The 19,120-nt window shown below is 34.0% G+C and overlaps 1 protein-coding gene across 8 annotated transcripts in view; it reads right to left on the reverse strand.

Moving 5' to 3' along the window:
- NFXL1 (nuclear transcription factor, X-box binding like 1) overlaps positions 1 to 19,120 on the reverse strand; it is a 70,915-nt gene that overhangs the window by 19,636 nt on the left and 32,159 nt on the right. For all 8 annotated transcript variants that reach the window (XM_026508843.4, XM_026508841.4, XM_026508839.4 and 5 more), the window contains exons 13-18: positions 15,751 to 15,871; positions 15,361 to 15,520; positions 14,557 to 14,648; positions 7,495 to 7,516; positions 6,726 to 6,866; positions 1,313 to 1,479 (exon numbers count right to left, since the gene is read on the reverse strand). In XM_026508843.4, coding sequence (XP_026364628.3) covers positions 1,313 to 1,479; positions 6,726 to 6,866; positions 7,495 to 7,516; positions 14,557 to 14,648; positions 15,361 to 15,520; positions 15,751 to 15,871 — 703 coding nt within the window. The remainder of the gene's footprint in view (positions 1 to 1,312; positions 1,480 to 6,725; positions 6,867 to 7,494; positions 7,517 to 14,556; positions 14,649 to 15,360; positions 15,521 to 15,750; positions 15,872 to 19,120) is intronic.

Consider the following 19,120-nt stretch of genomic DNA (forward strand, 5'->3'; position numbering starts at 1 on the left):
CTCCACATAACTAGAAGATACAAATTTCTGAATTTTCTACAAATTTCAAAATTACCTTTAAGTAGAAAAATAAATACTAATTCATAGCAGAGCTATTTCTCAAGCTCCCTCAGCAAATCATTTCAGAGAACCAGCAGAGTTCTGGAAAAACTGAGCAGAAAAGAGAAGAGGGCAACTGAGCTAACATCACACCAGAAAGAGAAAGTCCACCCAGATGTGAAAAAGTCTTGATATATCAGAGCACTAACTATGGGAAGAAACTTTAAAAACTGCACAAGAATCAAGGAGCCAATCTTGGAAAGGCAACACTTTGGATAAGAAGGTAAAAAGGTAAAGTCACCCTTTGGAGACTATATGACAAAGGGAAAAAGAAGGAAGAAAGAGAAATTTAGGCCCTGCAAGACCAAAGAAAACCTCTTTCCTCAGTATCACTCATTAAAAAAGCAAAATTGCCCTCTTCACTCTCCCTACCAAAGTTCTAAAGCTAAAGTAGTATATTATTCTTAAAACTTCAACAAAATAATTCTCATATTTAAAAAGAATAAAATTTGACATCTCCAATTTAACAAAACATAAGCCTAGAATATAAATGACAAAAACAAATTTAAGTTAATATTCACAGGCATTTTTCAAAAACTACTTATGTTCAAAAAATCAGAAACAAAGTCATATTTCCAAATTTAACTTCAGGAAAATACACTTGCAAAGAGCCCACTTTACAAACTTGGGTGACTGGAGCTCAACAAGTTAGTAAATTATGTTATAGAAAATAATGGGGATTTTTTTCCCCCTCCACATAATCCACAAGCAAAAACATGCATTTTATAAGTGTACATTTTTTAAATAAAGAAAATATAGAAATCATAGCCTAGTATGACAAATGCCATAACAGCTACATTTGTAAAAGTCTATAATTTAAAAATTATGCCTCAGTAACTATGTGCACATCAACTTTTCATCCAACAAAATTCTAGTTTGACACTGTTACTTGAGCAATCTGCTATAGGAATGTTTCTATATTTTTTAAAGCAGTGATACAACTTTTTTCCTTAAAAAATCTTATACAGAATCCCCAAATGGAAAAAAAAAAGCATAATTGTCTTTGAAATCAGAGTTAAGTATCTAGAAGGTGAAGTGTTCTACATTTCTTTCTACATTTCAGGTCTCTCTCCTGGAAAATCTAGGCTTCTAGCATCTACAGGCGACACCGAACAATATTCCTTAAAGTACTCTTTATAGGGTTCTGAATCATAAAAAGATACTGGTTAAAAATAATTATAGTAAAACAAGAATATTTCTTCAGTCCACTTACCTACATTCCACATATAGGCTTGTGATCTTGCAGTGACATTTTATTCTAAGCATCTGAACACAAGGAGGACATTCTCCAGGATGACACGGCAAAACACATGGATGGGGACAACCCAGGGGCCGTGATTTAGAGCACCCTTCTTCACACCGAAGGCATTCTGGGCCAGCCTGATAGGTAGTAAGGAAATAAATAATCTAAGTACAGAAGTCTAACATTTCTATACATTAAAATTATAAAATTTACGTATCCCATTAAAAAAAAGTACTTTTGCAGCTCTTAGGCATACAGTTAATAAAATGATGCATGCTTTCACTCTTTTAAAAATATTTAAAATGAAAAAAATACATTTTCAAAATGAAGAACAGCAAGATTATCAATATGACCACTATTCACAAAGATTTTTATGTCTACAAAAATCAAACTGCCTCATCTTGAAATTATACTTGATTACAAGTATTCCCACTAAAAATGTAAATTACTTCCTAAAGAATAGTCCGTAGCAGAAAAAAAACAAAACGTTGTAAATTCATTTCCAGCCAACAAACATGATCACCACCAAACTAAAGAAATCAACATTCTGTTAATACATAAATAAAAATTCCCAAAGCATTCAATGTTCTGGAGATACTGCTCTCATCTTGCCAAAGAGAAACATGCATAGAGGGGAAAAAGGAGAATGACCAGCAGCTTATGTTTTAATGCACTTCAGTGGACCAAAATTATGTCACATTTACAAATAAATGTACCTCAGTGTAACTCAACTCTAGTAATTTAATAATTTAACTACCATCTACCTACTAACGAAATTTAAAAATTGTTATTGCAGGCTATTATTTATCTTCACATGTCATATGTGAGATAAAGAAAGCTACAGACATGAACACTAAGTCTTAAAGTTTAAAAATTTTGTTATCATTCCGAAGTATAGCCATGATTACAAGAGTGATTACGTCAATAAAAATCTAAGCTATTTTTTTTTAAAGATTTTATTTATTTATTTGACAGAGATAGAGACAGCCAGCGAGAGAGGGAACACAAGCAGGGGGAGTAGGAGAGGAAGAAGCAGGCTCATAGCGGAGGAGCCTGATGTGGGGCTCGATCCCACAACGCCAGGATCACGCCCTGAGCCGAAGGCAGATGCTTAACCGCTGTGCCACCCAGGCGCCCCAAATCTAAGCTATTTTTGACATATAGGATTAAAAAGGAAAAGTGTTTCAATTATGAAACATTCTTCTATAAAGAATTCCTATTTTTTATTTTTAAAAGTATATTCATTTATTCTACACACTTTCAGCATCATATGCCAGGAATTATTCACACGCTGGGAATATGGAAAATGGGAGAGATCCCTGACCTAAGAAACTAAAATTTAAATGGGGGAGGTAAAGAATGTAAGAGAATGTCTTCAAAAATACTCTGAAAAAAGATAAAGCAGGTTAACAGGAACAATAAGATGGAAGCCTATCTGATAAAGCTCATGTTTGAACAGAACATATAAAGGAGAGAGCCATAAGAATGTAGAGTCCCAGAGAAAAGAACACTAAGTGTAAGGGCTCTGATGTAGAACAAATTTGGAATATTCCAAAAACAGCAAGAACAGAAGTAGAAATGAGCAAGTGAGTGATGAGTGAAGAGATGGGAAAGGTAGTCAGAAGTTAGATCATTATAAAGCCTTATAGGCCGTCACAAGGCACTTGGATTTTATCCTGAGAGTAACTGAAAGCTACTGATGGGTTTTGAGCAGGGAGATGACACAACTGACTTTTTTTTTTTTTTTTTTACTTATGTTTTTAAAAGATGAATCTAGCTGATACAGTAAGATAAAAGTGGGAGTAGAGAAGTTGTCTGGGAGACTACTACAGGCATCTCTAGGGAAGAGATGATGGAGGCCTGGATGAGGATGTTAGTGGTAGAGGTTATAAGAAATGGTCAGATTCAGGGGTGTAATTTGAAGATAAACCTGACAAGGTATGTTGTGAGACAAGGATAATGAAGAAAGAAATCAAGCAATGTTCCTGTCTTTCATCTGCAGAATGGGGTAAAACTGGTAATACAACTTTCTGAAATGGGAAAGACTAGGAGAAAGATAGGCAATGGATGTCAAAATATGCAAATATAATCAAAGATGACACAGTCTGTTTCACTTGTTTTTTCCTGGCTATACGGCACACCTGCAATAATCTTTCACTTAAATAACATGAACAGAAGAACATACTGGGCTGGGAGTAAGACATCAGCGATACTACTACTTTCTGATTACTACTCTCCTGTTATAGGATCATGAACAAGTCACTTGACAACCTTCAATTTCCCTATCTGCAAACGAAGAATTATACTGATGATATGAGGCTCCTTCCTTCCAATTATGAGGGAAAAAAATCACTAAATCTGTACTTGCTAAGCTATCTTCTTGGATCACTTCCAATATCAAGTTCTAGATTCTAGAAGAAACTATCTTAATTCAGAAATACAGCATGCCTGCTTGCCAAATATCTTATACGTTCTCCTTTAAAAAAGAGAAAACAAATTTTAACCCAGGGAGCAATACTGGGATAATCCACAATAATTCCCCAATCAGTCATATCAGCTTTTACAATGAGTTTTTTCTGATTCATCGGACATCTGGAAATCCAGGGCAGACAGCAATCCTGTCTCCCTGCTCATAAGCAATGAGATGATGAGAAGGAAAGCAGAATAAACATTTGGGTTACTACTACAAACTGGAAAATAAATCTTGATAAGTAAAATTCTTTTTTTCCCGTTTTATTAACATGTATTTGACATTTTGTAAATTTAAGGTGTTCAACATTTACATATTGTCATAAGATTGTCATTGTACTGATAATTAGTACTCTATCACATTACAAAATTATCCCTTGTTTTTAATGGCTGGAACAATTAAGTTCCAACCTCTTAGCAAGTTTGATGATTATAACAAAATTCTTTTTTTTTTTAATCAATGAAACATCACACATCACACACATTGCCATTAACAGTGATTCTCAGACATTTTTGTGCATGATCAATCACTTAGCAATCGTTAAAATACCGCGATGAGACCTGAGGTTTTGCATTTCCAACAAGATTACAGGTGATGCCCATCACAGAGACAACACTTCGGAGCAAGGGTCTGTCACATATGTAATTATATAAGAAATATATGTGCCTATGTGTGATTATGTACATATATTTTCTTTTTTTATTTATTTTTGGTACAGATTTTTCCCAAAGAGAAAAGACTATCTTCATTATTTCTTCTTTCAGTCACTCAAAAATATTTGTGCCCAGGTTTGCTTGGGAAATACACACACTTCATTTGCCACCAGCCTCACACCTTTCCCCAGTTAACCACTGTTCCACTCACTCCAGTCAATGAGTTAGACAATAGGGATATATTGTTGCTAATGGTACCAATCAGAGGCAGTGCCTGTAAGAATAGCCTTGATTGGACTGAGATCTGCCGGTAAAGCCAGGGAAAGAGACCAGAATAGAGATAAGAAAGCAGAAGAGTTTTGATTCCAGTCAATTCAATAAACACTTTTAAGTACCTGCTATGTTGTAGGCTCTGTGCTACAATTCAAGGTAGAAACTACATTAGTAATTCCAGAGCCATTTGGGTCAAGAGAGACATACAAGGAGATCTTCTCCAGTGGGTCTCAATGGAGAGATTACAGTAAAGAATTTATTTTAAAGAGTTTACGAATTATCTCATTTTTAATATATAAATTAGAACAACTGCAAAGTTATCCCCCAAATAATGTAATTTTCACTCACTTGCACTGCATCAGCCTTCCTTGAGTGGGAGATAAAGATGGACTTGTAGCTAAATTAAGGAGAACTGCACATAACTTATAACCCATATTTTACCACAGCCACTGCCCATGAAGCAATACTGGGATAATCCAAGATAATTCCCCAACCAGTGTCGTATCAGCTCTTGAAGTGAGTTTCTTCCCAACTCATTTGATGTTCTAGAAATCCAGAGGAGGAAAGCCATACAGCAGCTATAATCTCATGAGTTAAAGTGGTTTTGAATTATTAAATTAGTATGATTTTATAATTCCAATATCTTTTTCATTTTATGATGCATACATTTTTATTAAGGATCAAAGCATGGACTGATGAAGAAATTATAAGGAATATATTAACATGTCTGCACATAAGCAAGAATGACACTACGGATGCTTAGGTTATCATGCTTTATAATCACCAAATCAAAGACCAAAAAAACAAAAATGCAAGTGAAATTTTCAAAAACATACAATTCATATTAATAGCTTAAACATTAGTAAATTTAATGTTATTTAAAAAAATGAATCTTAAAATTTTTGCTTATTCCTCTTTAAACACACTTGCTAATAATGATTCCCTAAAGAATGGAAGTCTACAAAAAAAATCAAATATTTTTAAAATATATAATTTTTTATATAATGAAAGTTTATTTTTTATTTACACACCATGTCGAATGTAGCCTGGCAGGGGACTCTGGCAAGTCAATCATTCTGGGACACTGGAGGATGGAGGGTTTGTTAGCTTTTAACTGTATCACATGGGACATAACAACCTCCTCAATCACAGAAGTAGAGAAAAAGTAGAGTGGTTAATGATAAATAAAGATTTCCCTTATTATTCTTGGAGATGAAAAACATTTTGCCTATATTTTCTTGGCCAGAACCTTTCATATGGCCTAGGCAATTCAGAACAGGAGACTATCTGTATCTCTGTTTTAATAGGAATCTTGCACATTTTATTGCTATTGAAAATAATTTTGTTGTTTTATATTATGTGTCGACGAATTTAAATGTTCAAAAATAAAGTTTAGTATCATTTAAAATTTGATTAGCTCCATTTATTTTTCCTTGTAAAATGGCAATTTTAGAGATCTTGCAATGGCTGACTTCTCATATGCTTTGTAAAACCCTCTTAGTGAATTTCACACACACATGCCCTACATCTGTGATGCTATTACTTTATTTCCAATGAACAATTAGGAATTTATTAACATTGTGAACATTGCCTATCACAGATGTTAGGTTTAAAAAATTGCTGAGAACAAAGGCTCCAGACTAAAGCCAGAGATATAAATGGATAGAAGTGGAAGTGATACTGCTACCTACTATCTAAATAGACATAATTTCTGTACTTTTATCATAAAATCAAAGCCTATGTATTAACACAGGTACAGTATGTAAAGAGAACATTAGAAAGCTTATTCTCATGAGCTAGCACAAAGAGAAACATACACCAAGCTGTCAAAGTTGGTTGTATTAAGAGAGGCAAGGGAGGAGAAGGGATGAGGGCAAGAAAGAAGAAAAAAGTTCTAACAAAGCGGAAAAATATTTATGGCATAATCATCCAAAAAAATGTTGCAGGCACACTATAGGCACATGTATATTCAACCTAAGGATATTACCTTGTTTTTGCCAACGCAGGCATCAATTTCAGTTACTTTGTGGCATTCTTTCATACACGTATGATTCTGACAATCTAAGGTCCGTCCACATACTCTCTTACAAGAGTAGGGTCCTACAGCATGGCATGGTAATGGACTCACCTTAAAAAAAAAAAAAAAAATTAGCAACACACACAAAACCTTCTGGACCCATGTTTCTGAAATGACTCTGATATCACTTGAGAACAAGTTTCATAAAGGTCTATGCATTTTCATTAATAATAGTTATTTTCAAAATCAAAGTAACCTATCAAAAAATCCAAAAAATGAATGCCAAGAAGCAAGACATTCTATTCCTAAAAGGGAAATTCAATATAATGATGCTATCTATAGTGACCACATATACATAGGCTAATACCCAAAAGCACAGTATATTTTAAAAATCAGCAGAAGGGCGCCTGGGTGGCTGAGTTGATTGAGCATTGGACTCTTAATTTCGGCTCAGGTCATGATCTCAGGCTCTTGGGATCAAGCCCCCTGTCAGGTTCCCTGCTCAGTGGGGAGTCTGCTTCTCTCCCTCTCCCTCTGCCCCTTCCCCACTGGCACGTATGAGCTCTCTCTCCTGCTCTAAAATAAATAAAGTAAATCCCTAAAAAAAACATTTGCAGATAAACTCTAGTACTTTTTAAAGCACTAAAAAAACAAAACTTTGACTTTGTCGTTTCTAACAATCCTCGACAGAAGCAGCATAGATTATAAGCTTTAGTTAAAATCTGTGCCAATAACTCACCTCATGCTTCCCAAGACATTCTCTGCAAGAAAAAAATAAAATGAAAACGTTACAAATTCAAAAAGATTATCTAAAGCAAAGGTGCTAAGTCTACTAGTTTTAGAAAGAATTTAAAATAAACACATATGGAAATAGTGATTATAGAAAAATTGCAGGATACAAAGTTAACCTACAAAAACCAATTGCTCTTCTATATACCAGCAATGAACAACTGGAATTTGAAATTTAAAACATAACACCATTTATATTAGCACAAAAAATGAAACAGATACAAATCTAACAAAATATATACGTGATCTATATGAGCAAAACTACAAAACACTGATGAAAGAAATCAAAGATAACCTAAATAAATTATGAGATATCCCATGTTCACTGATAGGAAGATACAAATATTGTTAAAATGTTGTTTCTTCCTCAACTTGATCTAGATTCAACACATTTCTAATCAAAACCCAGCAAGTTATTAGTAGTGGACACCAACAAACTGATTCTAAGGTTTATGCAGTAAAACAAAAACCCAAGATAGCCAAATACAGTACTGAAGAACAATACAGTACTGACACTACCCAACGTAAAGACATACTATAAAGCTACAATGATTAAGACAGTATGGTACTGGGGCGCTTGGGTGGCACAGCGGTTAAGCGTCTGCCTTCGGCTCAGGGCGTGATCCCAGCGTTATGGGATCAAGCCCCACATCAGGCTCCCCCGCTGTGAGCCTGCTTCTTCCTCTCCCACTCCCCCTGCTTGTGTTCCCTCTCTCGCTGGCTGTCTCTCTCTCTGTCAAATAAATAAATAAAACCTTAAAAAAAAAAAAAAAAAAGACAGTATGGTACTGCTAACAGAATGGACCAGAACAGAAAGCCCAGGAACAGACCTAAATAAATATAGTCGAATGATCTCTGACAAAGGAAAAACGCAACCAAATAGAGAAGGGATAGTCTTCTCAACAAATGTTTGGTGGTGGAAAAAAGACATTGACACAGAAAACGAAATTATAAACATAGGAGAAAATCTAGGTGATTTGGATTTAATGATGATTTTTTTAGATTCTACAACCAAAAAATGATCTCCAGAAGAAAAATAGTTAAGCTAGACTTTATTAAACCAAAACATCTGCCTTGTGAAAAACACTTAGACGAAAGTGCTAAATGAAAACACTTCAATGAAAAGCCACAGACTGGCAAAAGTATTTGGAAAACATGTATCTGGGAGAGGGATTGTATCCAAAATGTAAAAAAAAAAATTCTTAAAACTCAATAAGAAAGCAAACAACCCAATTAAAAAATGGTCAAGATTTGAAGACAGAACAGACACCTCACCTTCCAAAGAAGATATACAGGCAGCAAATAAACATATGAAAAGATACTGAACATCATGGGTCATTAGAAAACTGCCAATTAAAATGAGATGCCACTGCACACCTTTTAGAATGACTAAAACCCAAAACATGGACAGTAGCATATGCTGGCAAGAATACAGGGCAACAGGCACTCTCACTGCTGATGAGAATGCAACATGGTACAGCCACCTTGTTAGATGGTTTGGCAGTGTCTTACAAAGCTACACTAGGCTTACCATTTGATCCAGCAAAATCTACACATGAATGCTTATAGCAGCTTTCTTCATAACTGTCAAAATTTGGAAGCAACCAAAATGTCCTTCATTAGGTGAATGGGTAAACTGTGGTATGTTCATACAATGGAATATTATTCAGCAATAAAAAGAAATGAGCTACCAAGACATAAAAAGACACAGAGGAAACTTAAATGCATATTGCTACATGATATATGCTGAAAAGGCTACAAACTGTATGATTACAACTATGTGGCATTCTGGAAAAGGCAAAACTATACAGAAATTAAAAAGATCAACGGCTATCAGCAGCTTGTGGGAGAGGAAAGTGAAGGGGTGAACAAGTATAACACAGGACATTTTTAGGGCAGTGAAACTATTCTGTATACTACTGTAATGGTGGATAGTGGATACATGAGATCACGCATTTATCAAACCTCATAGAACCATCCAACACAAAGTAAACCCTAATTGTAAACTATGGACTTTAGTTCATAATATTATTATTATGCAATATCAGTTCCTCAATTGTAAAAAACTGTACCAAAAAAAAAATGCAAAATGTTAGTAACAAGGGAAATTATGCATGGCAGGATCATATGAGAACTCTGTACTACTTTTCTGTGCAATTTTTCTGTAAATCTGAAAGTCTTCTAAAAAAGATAAAGTCTATCTTAAAAAACTAAAAAATAAACATTGTTTCCCTTTCCAGGGACTGGTTTAGAAATTATCTTGTGATCCTATTTCGACCAATGAAATGTGGAAGGAGTTTTGTTATGGGGCTTTTGGAAAAGGCTTCTCACTCTTTAAAAAAAGATGATAATGGTAGAAGGCATAAACAGTTTCTGTTTTTCTCTTTGGAAACTTCCTATCTGGATGGGAAGTTGATCAGAAAGCCAAATAGCCTGAGGGCAAAGATGACACACTGAGGATGAAATAGATAGAATCTGGCCTTTGATGATGCATCACTCCATTCACCAGCTTAACCAACCATGGAACTGTTCTACCTCCAGTCTAACCGTGCAAAGCATAAACGTTACTATGTCACTTTTTATTTAGGTTCTTCAGGACTTGAAGCCAAAGGCACCATAAATGATATAGCACATACGTTCAGAATTTTTTTACCACATGGCCGAATTTTCATTAAAAGTCATATTATGTTTAAAAATGGTAGATAAGGGAGAAGAAGACATGAACATTCTACCCTAAGAAAGAAATTATACTACCTGGATAGTTCATGTGACAGGTAATAATTTTAACGTACATTTTATAATAATTTTATTATACATTCACTGAAAAATCATTGTATCAGAGTTAGAGGGATCTTTATGTGTAGGTTTGTCTTTTTAAAATTGAGATAAAACTCACATACCATAAAATTTATACTTTTAAGAAGTGATTTTTAGTAGATATTCACAAGGTTATGGAACCATTACCAGTATCGAGCATATTTTCATAACCAACAGAGAAACCCTGTAACTATTAGGAGTCATTCCACAGCCCCTGGCAACCACTAATCTACTACTGTCTCTATGGATTTGCCTATTCTGAACATTTCATATAAATGGAATCAAACATTACATGGCCTTTTATGTCTGGTCTCTTTCACTTAGAATACTGTTTTCAAGGTCCATCCATATTATAGCAGGTAACAGTAATTAATGCATTTTTATAGCTGAATGATATTCCATTGCATGGATATACCACATTTTGTTTATCCATTCATCAGTTGATAGATATTTGCTTCCATTTTCTATTAATAATAATGCTATTATCGTAACATTCATGTCCAAGTTTTTTTGTGAACACATTATTTTCAATTCTCTTAGTCCTAAGAGTAAAATTGGTTAACTCCAAGTTTAGTTTCCCGAGCAACTACCAAACTGCTTTCCAAAGCAGCTGTACCATTTTACATTCCCATCAATAATGTATGATGGTTCCAACTACTCCCTATCTTCACCAACACTTAGGTCTTTTTTATTTTAGCCTTCCTAGTGAGTGTAAAATGACACCTTAATGTGGTTTTGCTTGCATTGCCCTAACAATTACTTGAGCATCTTTTCACATGTTTACTAGCCATTTGTAACATCTTCTCCAGAGTAATGTCTATTCAAAGAATTTGCACATTTTTTAATTGGATTATTTGTCTTTTTGTTTCTCAGTTTAAGAATTCTTTATATATTCCAGATAATATTCTTACAGGATATATGATTTGCAAACTTTTTCTCCCATTCTGTGGGTTGTCTTTTCAATTTTTTTATTGTGTCCTTGAAGCACAATTAAGAAATTGTGCTTAATAATGTCCCCTGACTTTATTTTTTCTTTTGTTGCTTATGCTTTAGGTGTCATATGTAACAAACACTGCCTAACCCAAGGACACAAAAGGTTACACCTATGTTTTCTTCTAAGAGTTAATTGCTCTTACTTTTAGATCTTTGATTCATTTTGAGTTAATATTTACATATATTGTGAAGTAAAGGTCCAAATTCATTTTTCTTCAATGTGAATATCCATTCTCTCAGCACCATGTGTGGACATAAAACATTCTTCCTCCCACTGAATTGTTTTGACACTCTTGTCAAAAATCAATTGACCATAAACATATGGGTTTCTTTCTGGACTCTCAATTCTATTCCATCGATCAATATGTCTTTCCCTACACCAATATCACAGATTCTTAACTGCTACAGTTTTATAAGTTTAAAATCAGGAAGTGTGAGTTTTTCATTTCCAAGACTGTTTCAGCTATCATAGGTCCTTCACATTTCCATATGCATTATGGGGACAATTTCTGCAAAAAAGCCAGCTGTGATTTTGACAGAGAATATGTTAAACTTGTAGATCATTTTGTAGGAGTGCCCTTAACAGTATTAAGTCTTCCCATTCACAAACATGGGATGTATTTCCATTTATTAAATAACTGTCTTAGTAACCTTATCAAAAACTAATTAGAAATAAATTTCTAAATTTATGGGCAGACTCTCAATTCTATTCCTTTGATCTATTTGTCTATCTGTATGCCAGTACCACAGCCTTTGGTCTTTAATTTCTTTCAAAAATGTCTTACGGTTTTCAGTGTATAAAATCTCAGATTTCTTTTATTAAATTTTTTAAATAAAAAAGTTGCTTTTTTAATGCTACTGGAAGAATTGTTTTCTTAATTTCATTTTCAGAGTGGTTCATTGCTAGGGTATAGAATTGATTTCTGTATACTGTTTCTTATAGTCTCACCAAACTCATTTACTATCTCTAATGCCTTGTATAAGGATTCCTTAGGATTTTTCATATACAAGATCATGTCACTTAAAAACACAAATAGTTTTACTTCTTTATTCCAAGTATGAATACATTTTTTATTTCTTTTTCTAGTCTAATAGCTCTGGCTAGCACCTCTAATACAATGTAAACATAAATAGAAGGGGCAAGGGCAGATATCCTAGGTCTTAAGAGGAAAGCTTTTGGTCTTTCACCATTAAGTATGATTAAGGGTTTTTCACTGATGCCCTTTATCAGGTTGAGGGATTTCGTTTATCCAAGTTAGTTGAATGTTTTTATCTAGAAAGTATGTAGGATTTTGTCAAACGTTTTTCTGCATATCTACTGATTATCCTTTATTCTTGTGATAAAATATTACTCTGATATTTTGATTTTTATATGTTGAATCAACCTCATTATTTCTGGGATATATTCTACTTGGTTATGATGTACAATTCTTTTTACATGTTGCTGGATTCAGTTTGTTAGTATTTTGTTGAGAATTTTTGTACCTATATATAAAAGGAATGCTGATCTATAGTTTTCTTTTCTTGTGATGTCTTTTTCTGCTCTTAGTATCAAGGAAACACAAGCTTCATTGAGTAAGTCAGGAAGCGTTTTCCCATAGTGAAACATTGGTCTTAATTCCTTAAATGTTTGGTAGAATTCACCAGTAAAGTCACTTGTCCTCAGCTTTTCTTTGTGGTAGGTTTTTGGTTACTAGTTTAATCTCTTTACTAGGTATAGGTTTATTCAGATTTTCTACTTCTCTTTGAGTCAGTTTCAGAAGTTTTTGCATTTCTAAGAATCTGTCCATTCCTCCATGTAAACTGTAACCAAAAGAGGGTAGAAGTGGTTATACTAACATCAGAAAAAACAGACTTTAAGAAAAAAATTGTTTACTAGATGCAACAAATATTTTTTGATAAAGACCACCAAAAATTCTCTCTTCCCCACTGACATCTTTGTAAATACCTTGACTATCCTTATTTTACAAACAGAGAAGATATAAGACTTATTCATGGTAGTAGTTAGCAGGAAACACAACACTGGACTCAAGAGTAAAACACAATGTTTTAATATATACACCCCCAAAAGAACTTTTAGTCACACATTCCAGTCAAGTGCAAAGAAAAGACTTAAAATTAATTCTTTAAACCCCTAGTAAACATGACTTAGTAATTCCAGGCAGTTTTCTACTGTCATAAAATTTTAATCCAACCTAAGATTTTGAGGAAATTAATTAATTTTGAGGAAATTAATCGAGGAAGTTAATTAATAAATATTTAATCCAACCTTAAATATTTTAGGAAACAAGATAGGCATATCTGTTAAATAATCCTCCTGTAAGACAGACTAAGGAATTCGAAGATAATTGACTACAATTATACAAACAACTTAAGTGCCTATGAATTCCCCCTCCACTAATCTATAGACTAAAATCACTGTTTGTAGATAGAGCTCCCAACAACACTTTGCCTCCCAACCTGACTGCACAACCAATATATAAAAATACACATTCTACTTAAACTGAGAAGAAAGATGTGGAAGGACAAAATGCGAGTGAGAGCTTTTAAAAGGAAATAAGAACTGTCTCTTTAAAAAGGTACATAAGACACACCAATATTCAGTCTGGAACTTTAATGGTAGACAACAACCTGTTTTCTAATTTTACACTGGTTCCCAGAGTTCTGTGCTTCTTTTACTCCTATATTCCATAACCTCTACTCAAAGTATGAACCATTCCACGATTCATATTACCCTAGGGTTTGACTCCTACAATTCAGTCCAGGTCACTTCCTGGGAACACTACATTCCAGAACACTACTTTCTTTGATTTTCAATGTTTTCTTCAAGTTTGCCTTACCTACAACCTGGCTTTCCTCTGTCCTCAAGGAGCTCACAGACTAGCATGGGAATCAGTCAGGAAAACTAACAGATGATGATCTCCTGGATGAATTATTCTAAGTGTGAGTTGCCATGGAAACTCACAAGGACATTAAACTCCAGCTGGGGGAAAGACTCAAAAAAAGATATCTAGAGGTTTTCAAGCAGTATGCAAAATGTACTTAGAAAAGAATGAGGCTGAAGACGGAGAGACTGGTTTATGGACTAGGCCTGGAAAAAAAATGATGGACTGAACAAAGGGGAGAAGGTAACTTAAAATACACTTTGAACTATGTAAAAAAAAAAAAATTTTTTTTTAAGTTAAAATTCTAAAATACTTACGTAGGAATAGGAACTTGACATGGAGGACAAGGTAATGCAGTCTGAATAAATGTTGGCTCAGAAGGCTGTTCCCAAGGGCCTGTAGGCTGGTGCTACAAGTAAAATACGTAAAATTTAAAGGCAGAGGAATTAAATCGTATGGCCAATATAAGAATCTAAGAAAATAGTTCCACATATCCTCTGCTCACGCAGGTTGAAATTTTTTCAAGTAACCAACAAATTACTGAAATATTTTATTCCATCTATACTCTATCAGATTATTCCCCTCCACACAAAGTTGATGTTAAAAATTAAGGCAGACTCCAGTTTTTAAATGGCAGAACAAAGACAAAGTAGCTTTACTTCTTATTAGCCAAAAGGAGAATGAGAAACAGAACTGTAAAATCCAGCTTCCACCAGTAGAATGTAATCTCCGTTATTTGTTCACTGTTGTCTCCCTAGCAGGTAGGAGAACGCTTAACACATAGTAAGGACTCAATAAATATGCACCGAGTAAGTGAATGAATCTTTGAGGAAACCAGAAGATATCTATAACCCTGAACCACAATATATAAAGGAAGACTGCCAAACTCATGTGTATCAGGATCATAACATGACTATCACAATCTGTTTATTGGTTCCTCGCCTTTTCTATAGCGTGAGCTTCCTAAGACAGAAGATCAAATCTTATTTACCTTGTACCCCAGCTCTTATCACAGTGCTTAACACCCAGCAGGTACTTAATCATCTTGTTGAATGACTAAGTAAAATTAAGAAAATATGACCCACAGCAATGCACTACCTCTTAATAATATATTCCCTTACCCTGCCAGTTTGCTTTATTAATGCTTGATCATGACATGGAGCAGGACACAAGTGACCACATTTCTCCAAAACTTTTTGGCAAGGTTGATGACATGGAGGACAAGAGCCAAAGTGACAGCGATGTTTTTCTTGACTTGTATGATGGCAAGTTGGTGGTCGACTAAATCATAAAGTACAATTTTTTAAATTACTTTTGATCATTGAACAATTATATCTAAAGTGCAATTATCTATTTATGTATCTTCTGATTCCATACAGAACAAGAATACCATGAATATTAATATTTTAGAATATTAAAGCAAAATTTAAAATACTAACAATATTTAAAATCAATATGAATTTAAATTTGTAAGACACCAAATGGAAGTCTGTGCAGAACCTCATACTAACCTACATTGCTCTTTGCACTTGGGTGGTCTTGTGGTACGTTCCCGGCCACAGGGCACCGTCACCTTTGTATTACCACAATTGCACTTCACATCTACAGTTTCCGGGCAGGGATAACAACTGCCTGAAAAAAAAGTCTGAAACTTAAAAAGAAATGTCCTTAACTATTCAAATGACAATGAACAATAGAATCAATGAGTTTAGAATTCACATAATTGGATACTCTACAAGAATAAAGAAACTACAAAATGAATGAACCTCATACACACAACACTGAGCAAAGGAAGCCAAACACAGAGTACGTAGCATATGAGTCCATTTACATACAACAAATAGGAAAAACTATACTGTTTGAAATCAGGATGATGGTTACGAAGGATATAAGGAGGGTTTTGGAAATATAGGTAATGTTCTCTTTAACCATCAGAGTTTTGGTCACCTGTTGTGTTCAGTTCATAAAAATTCATCAAGCTATACAGTTATTATTTGTATACTCTTCTACATCTACACTGGTAATTCAATTAAAAAGTTTTAGTATTTTCTTTAAAATCTGCTAAAAATTCTATTCTAAATAACAAATTTAACACATTACTCATTTAATCACTACACAAGCAAAACAGATTTATGTCTTGGAAAATCTAACATTGTCAATAACCTTTTTGGCTTATTTTCATACATCTATTCAAGTACATTATTTTTAGATAAATTCCCCAATAAGAGTAATTTCTCTCATCAGGTTATTAACAAGAACAGTCAATTTACTATTACTCACGCTTTGTGCAGGACTAATGCTAAACCCTCATTTTAGGCTATAATTCCAAATATTTCTCTTCTAAACATTTCAAAAGGAAAAGTTATTTGGGTTTCAGCTTTTTCCTTCTTTTGTCATAGGTTGGTAGGAACACACAAAAACGAAATGAAAGAAACTTTATAAACAGGCTATAAACTTCTCCCCAAGGCTCTGACATGATCTTCAGGGCTTTCTTCCCACTCTAGTGCTCCCAATAAGTAAGGTTCCCCACTAGAAATGAAATAGCAAGAAGGGAATAAAAGTCTTCAACTAAGGAGTGAGGATCGTAAAAGATCGTCTATGTGTCAGGACCAAGCAAAATACTGAAGAGCAGTTAACCTGATAAGAATCAGACTAATGATGAAAAGTACCCTGGTTAAAGCCTCTTAAAATAGTTCCTAAAAGGAACAGAAGGATTCTGATTCAAACAATGAACACAGAATAAGGAAATGAGAGTTAAAAGCACCACAGGGGAAAATATATATATATATTATACAAGTTACCAAATTTATGCTTCAGTGTTTTTTGATAAGTAAAGAAAGTATAATCCAGTGAAGTCTCTTCTTGATGGTAATGCAAGCGAAGTTATCCACATGATCCAATTTTATTTTATCTTTCCAAAAGAATGACCAGGTATCATATTTTCTAAAAGTTAATAATGACCTTTAAGTCTGTTCTTATTCAGCATATTATAACATTTTCCACACTTAACAATAATTTTCATTCACCTTCAGCAATTCAAACAGGAACTTATCAAACATAACACCTTTCTGCCACTCTAAACTACATCATCACTTTTCCTTTCTTGAAAATTAGATCTTGAGAAAAATAAGGGATAATTTCTTTCAAGTCTTCCTACCGATCAACAGAATTTGTTACAGATTCCTGTACAACATGACAGATAAATTAAAGTAGCTTCAATGATAGTTTTAAAATGAAACAATATCAGCAAGTATCAGTTTCTAGCATACAGAATGCAACTACGGTGATCAGTGGGTCAAGAGCCAAAATGGGTACTTGTTCAGTAATTCCAGAAGCATAAACACGGATGGCCTGAGCTTAGAGAACCATAAGTCAAACTTTATGTTCACAGAGCAAACATGCAGTTTGCATCCTCTTCCTATGAGTGACAGTATAACCTTGATCACGAAGGTGTCTCGAATGATGGAAAACAGTATGTAATAATGGTTCTATGTATGTTATATGACTGTGGATCACACAAATAGTGAAAGCTACACAACACATCTTCCACATACTTTCCATTAACGTAAATTTTGTTAGGGGTTAATAAGCTTTTCTAAAAAAAATAAATACTCTGCCAAAAAAAAAAAAAAATTGAACCTGGATCTGATCAAACCTCTACACAAGGAAATACAGGAGAAAATATCAAATAATACTACAGAGACACAATCTGTAAAATGCAGACTCTGTGACTAAAAGCAACCTTGTTTCTTAAATAAAAGACAAGGAAAAAGAAAAGGACACAGAGGAGGGAAAATATAGATTCACAGACTTTAGAGACATCAACCAGTTGCAATATGTCAGTCTTACCAGGTTTTTGAGTTGTACAAACTAAATTAAAAAATGAAGATATTTATGACACAAAATATATGAACAGCAGATATTTGCTGATATAAGAAATATTTTAACTATTTTTAGGTTAAGAATCCACCTTTTAGAAATGAACACTGAAGGATTTATGGAATTTGCTTCAAAACAATACAAGAGTGAGATGTGTTTTCAACACTCCTCCACTAAGTATGATGCTCGCTCTACCCTTTTTGCAGGTACTTGTATCAGATTAAGGACGCTCCCTTCAATTTCTAATTAAGTTTATATCAAATACGAATGTTGAATTTCATCAACTGTTTTTAGACATTTACTAAAATAGTCTCACTTTTCCTTTAGACCATTAACGTGGTGAATCACATCATTAGATTTACTAAAGTTAAACCAATCATACATTATTGGAATAAACCCAACTTGATTAAGAAAGATTAAGGTTTTAGATAGCTAATACTATCGTACTGGATAGCTGGATTTGAGTAGCAGAAACTTTAATATTTTACAAACATGTTATGAGTTAGATTGGCCTATAATTTTCTCTTACTTTCCTTGTCAGATAATATAATGAGTTGGGACATGTTCCCTTTTTACATATACTCTCAAATAGTTTATGGAGAGACTGAACTTACACACACACACACACACACACACACACACACACATCTTAAATGTTCAAAATCATGTGTAAAAATCAATTAGGCCTAGTGTTCAGTTGGTGAGAGAATTCTAAACTACTGGATCCAATGTCTTTAACGGCAATATAACTAGTTAGGTTTTCTATTTAAAGGACAGTGTTTTAACAACAGTCGACAAGGTCCTAGATGTAGTCTTTCTCCAGCAATCCTTTATCCCACCACCTCTTTGACCTCATCTCCTATCATTTGCCCCCTTGAGCACTTACTTCAGTCCTCTTTGTGAATTCTTTCAAATGCTCCCATCTCAAGGCCTTTGTAATTACTGCTTTCTTGCCCAAAACACTATCCCCCACCTCCTCTTTCACATGGTTTATAATCCCTT

This window comes from Ursus arctos, unplaced genomic scaffold (assembly GCF_023065955.2).
Source record: "Ursus arctos isolate Adak ecotype North America unplaced genomic scaffold, UrsArc2.0 scaffold_9, whole genome shotgun sequence".
In the NCBI taxonomy this organism is placed as follows: Eukaryota; Metazoa; Chordata; class Mammalia; order Carnivora; family Ursidae; genus Ursus; species Ursus arctos.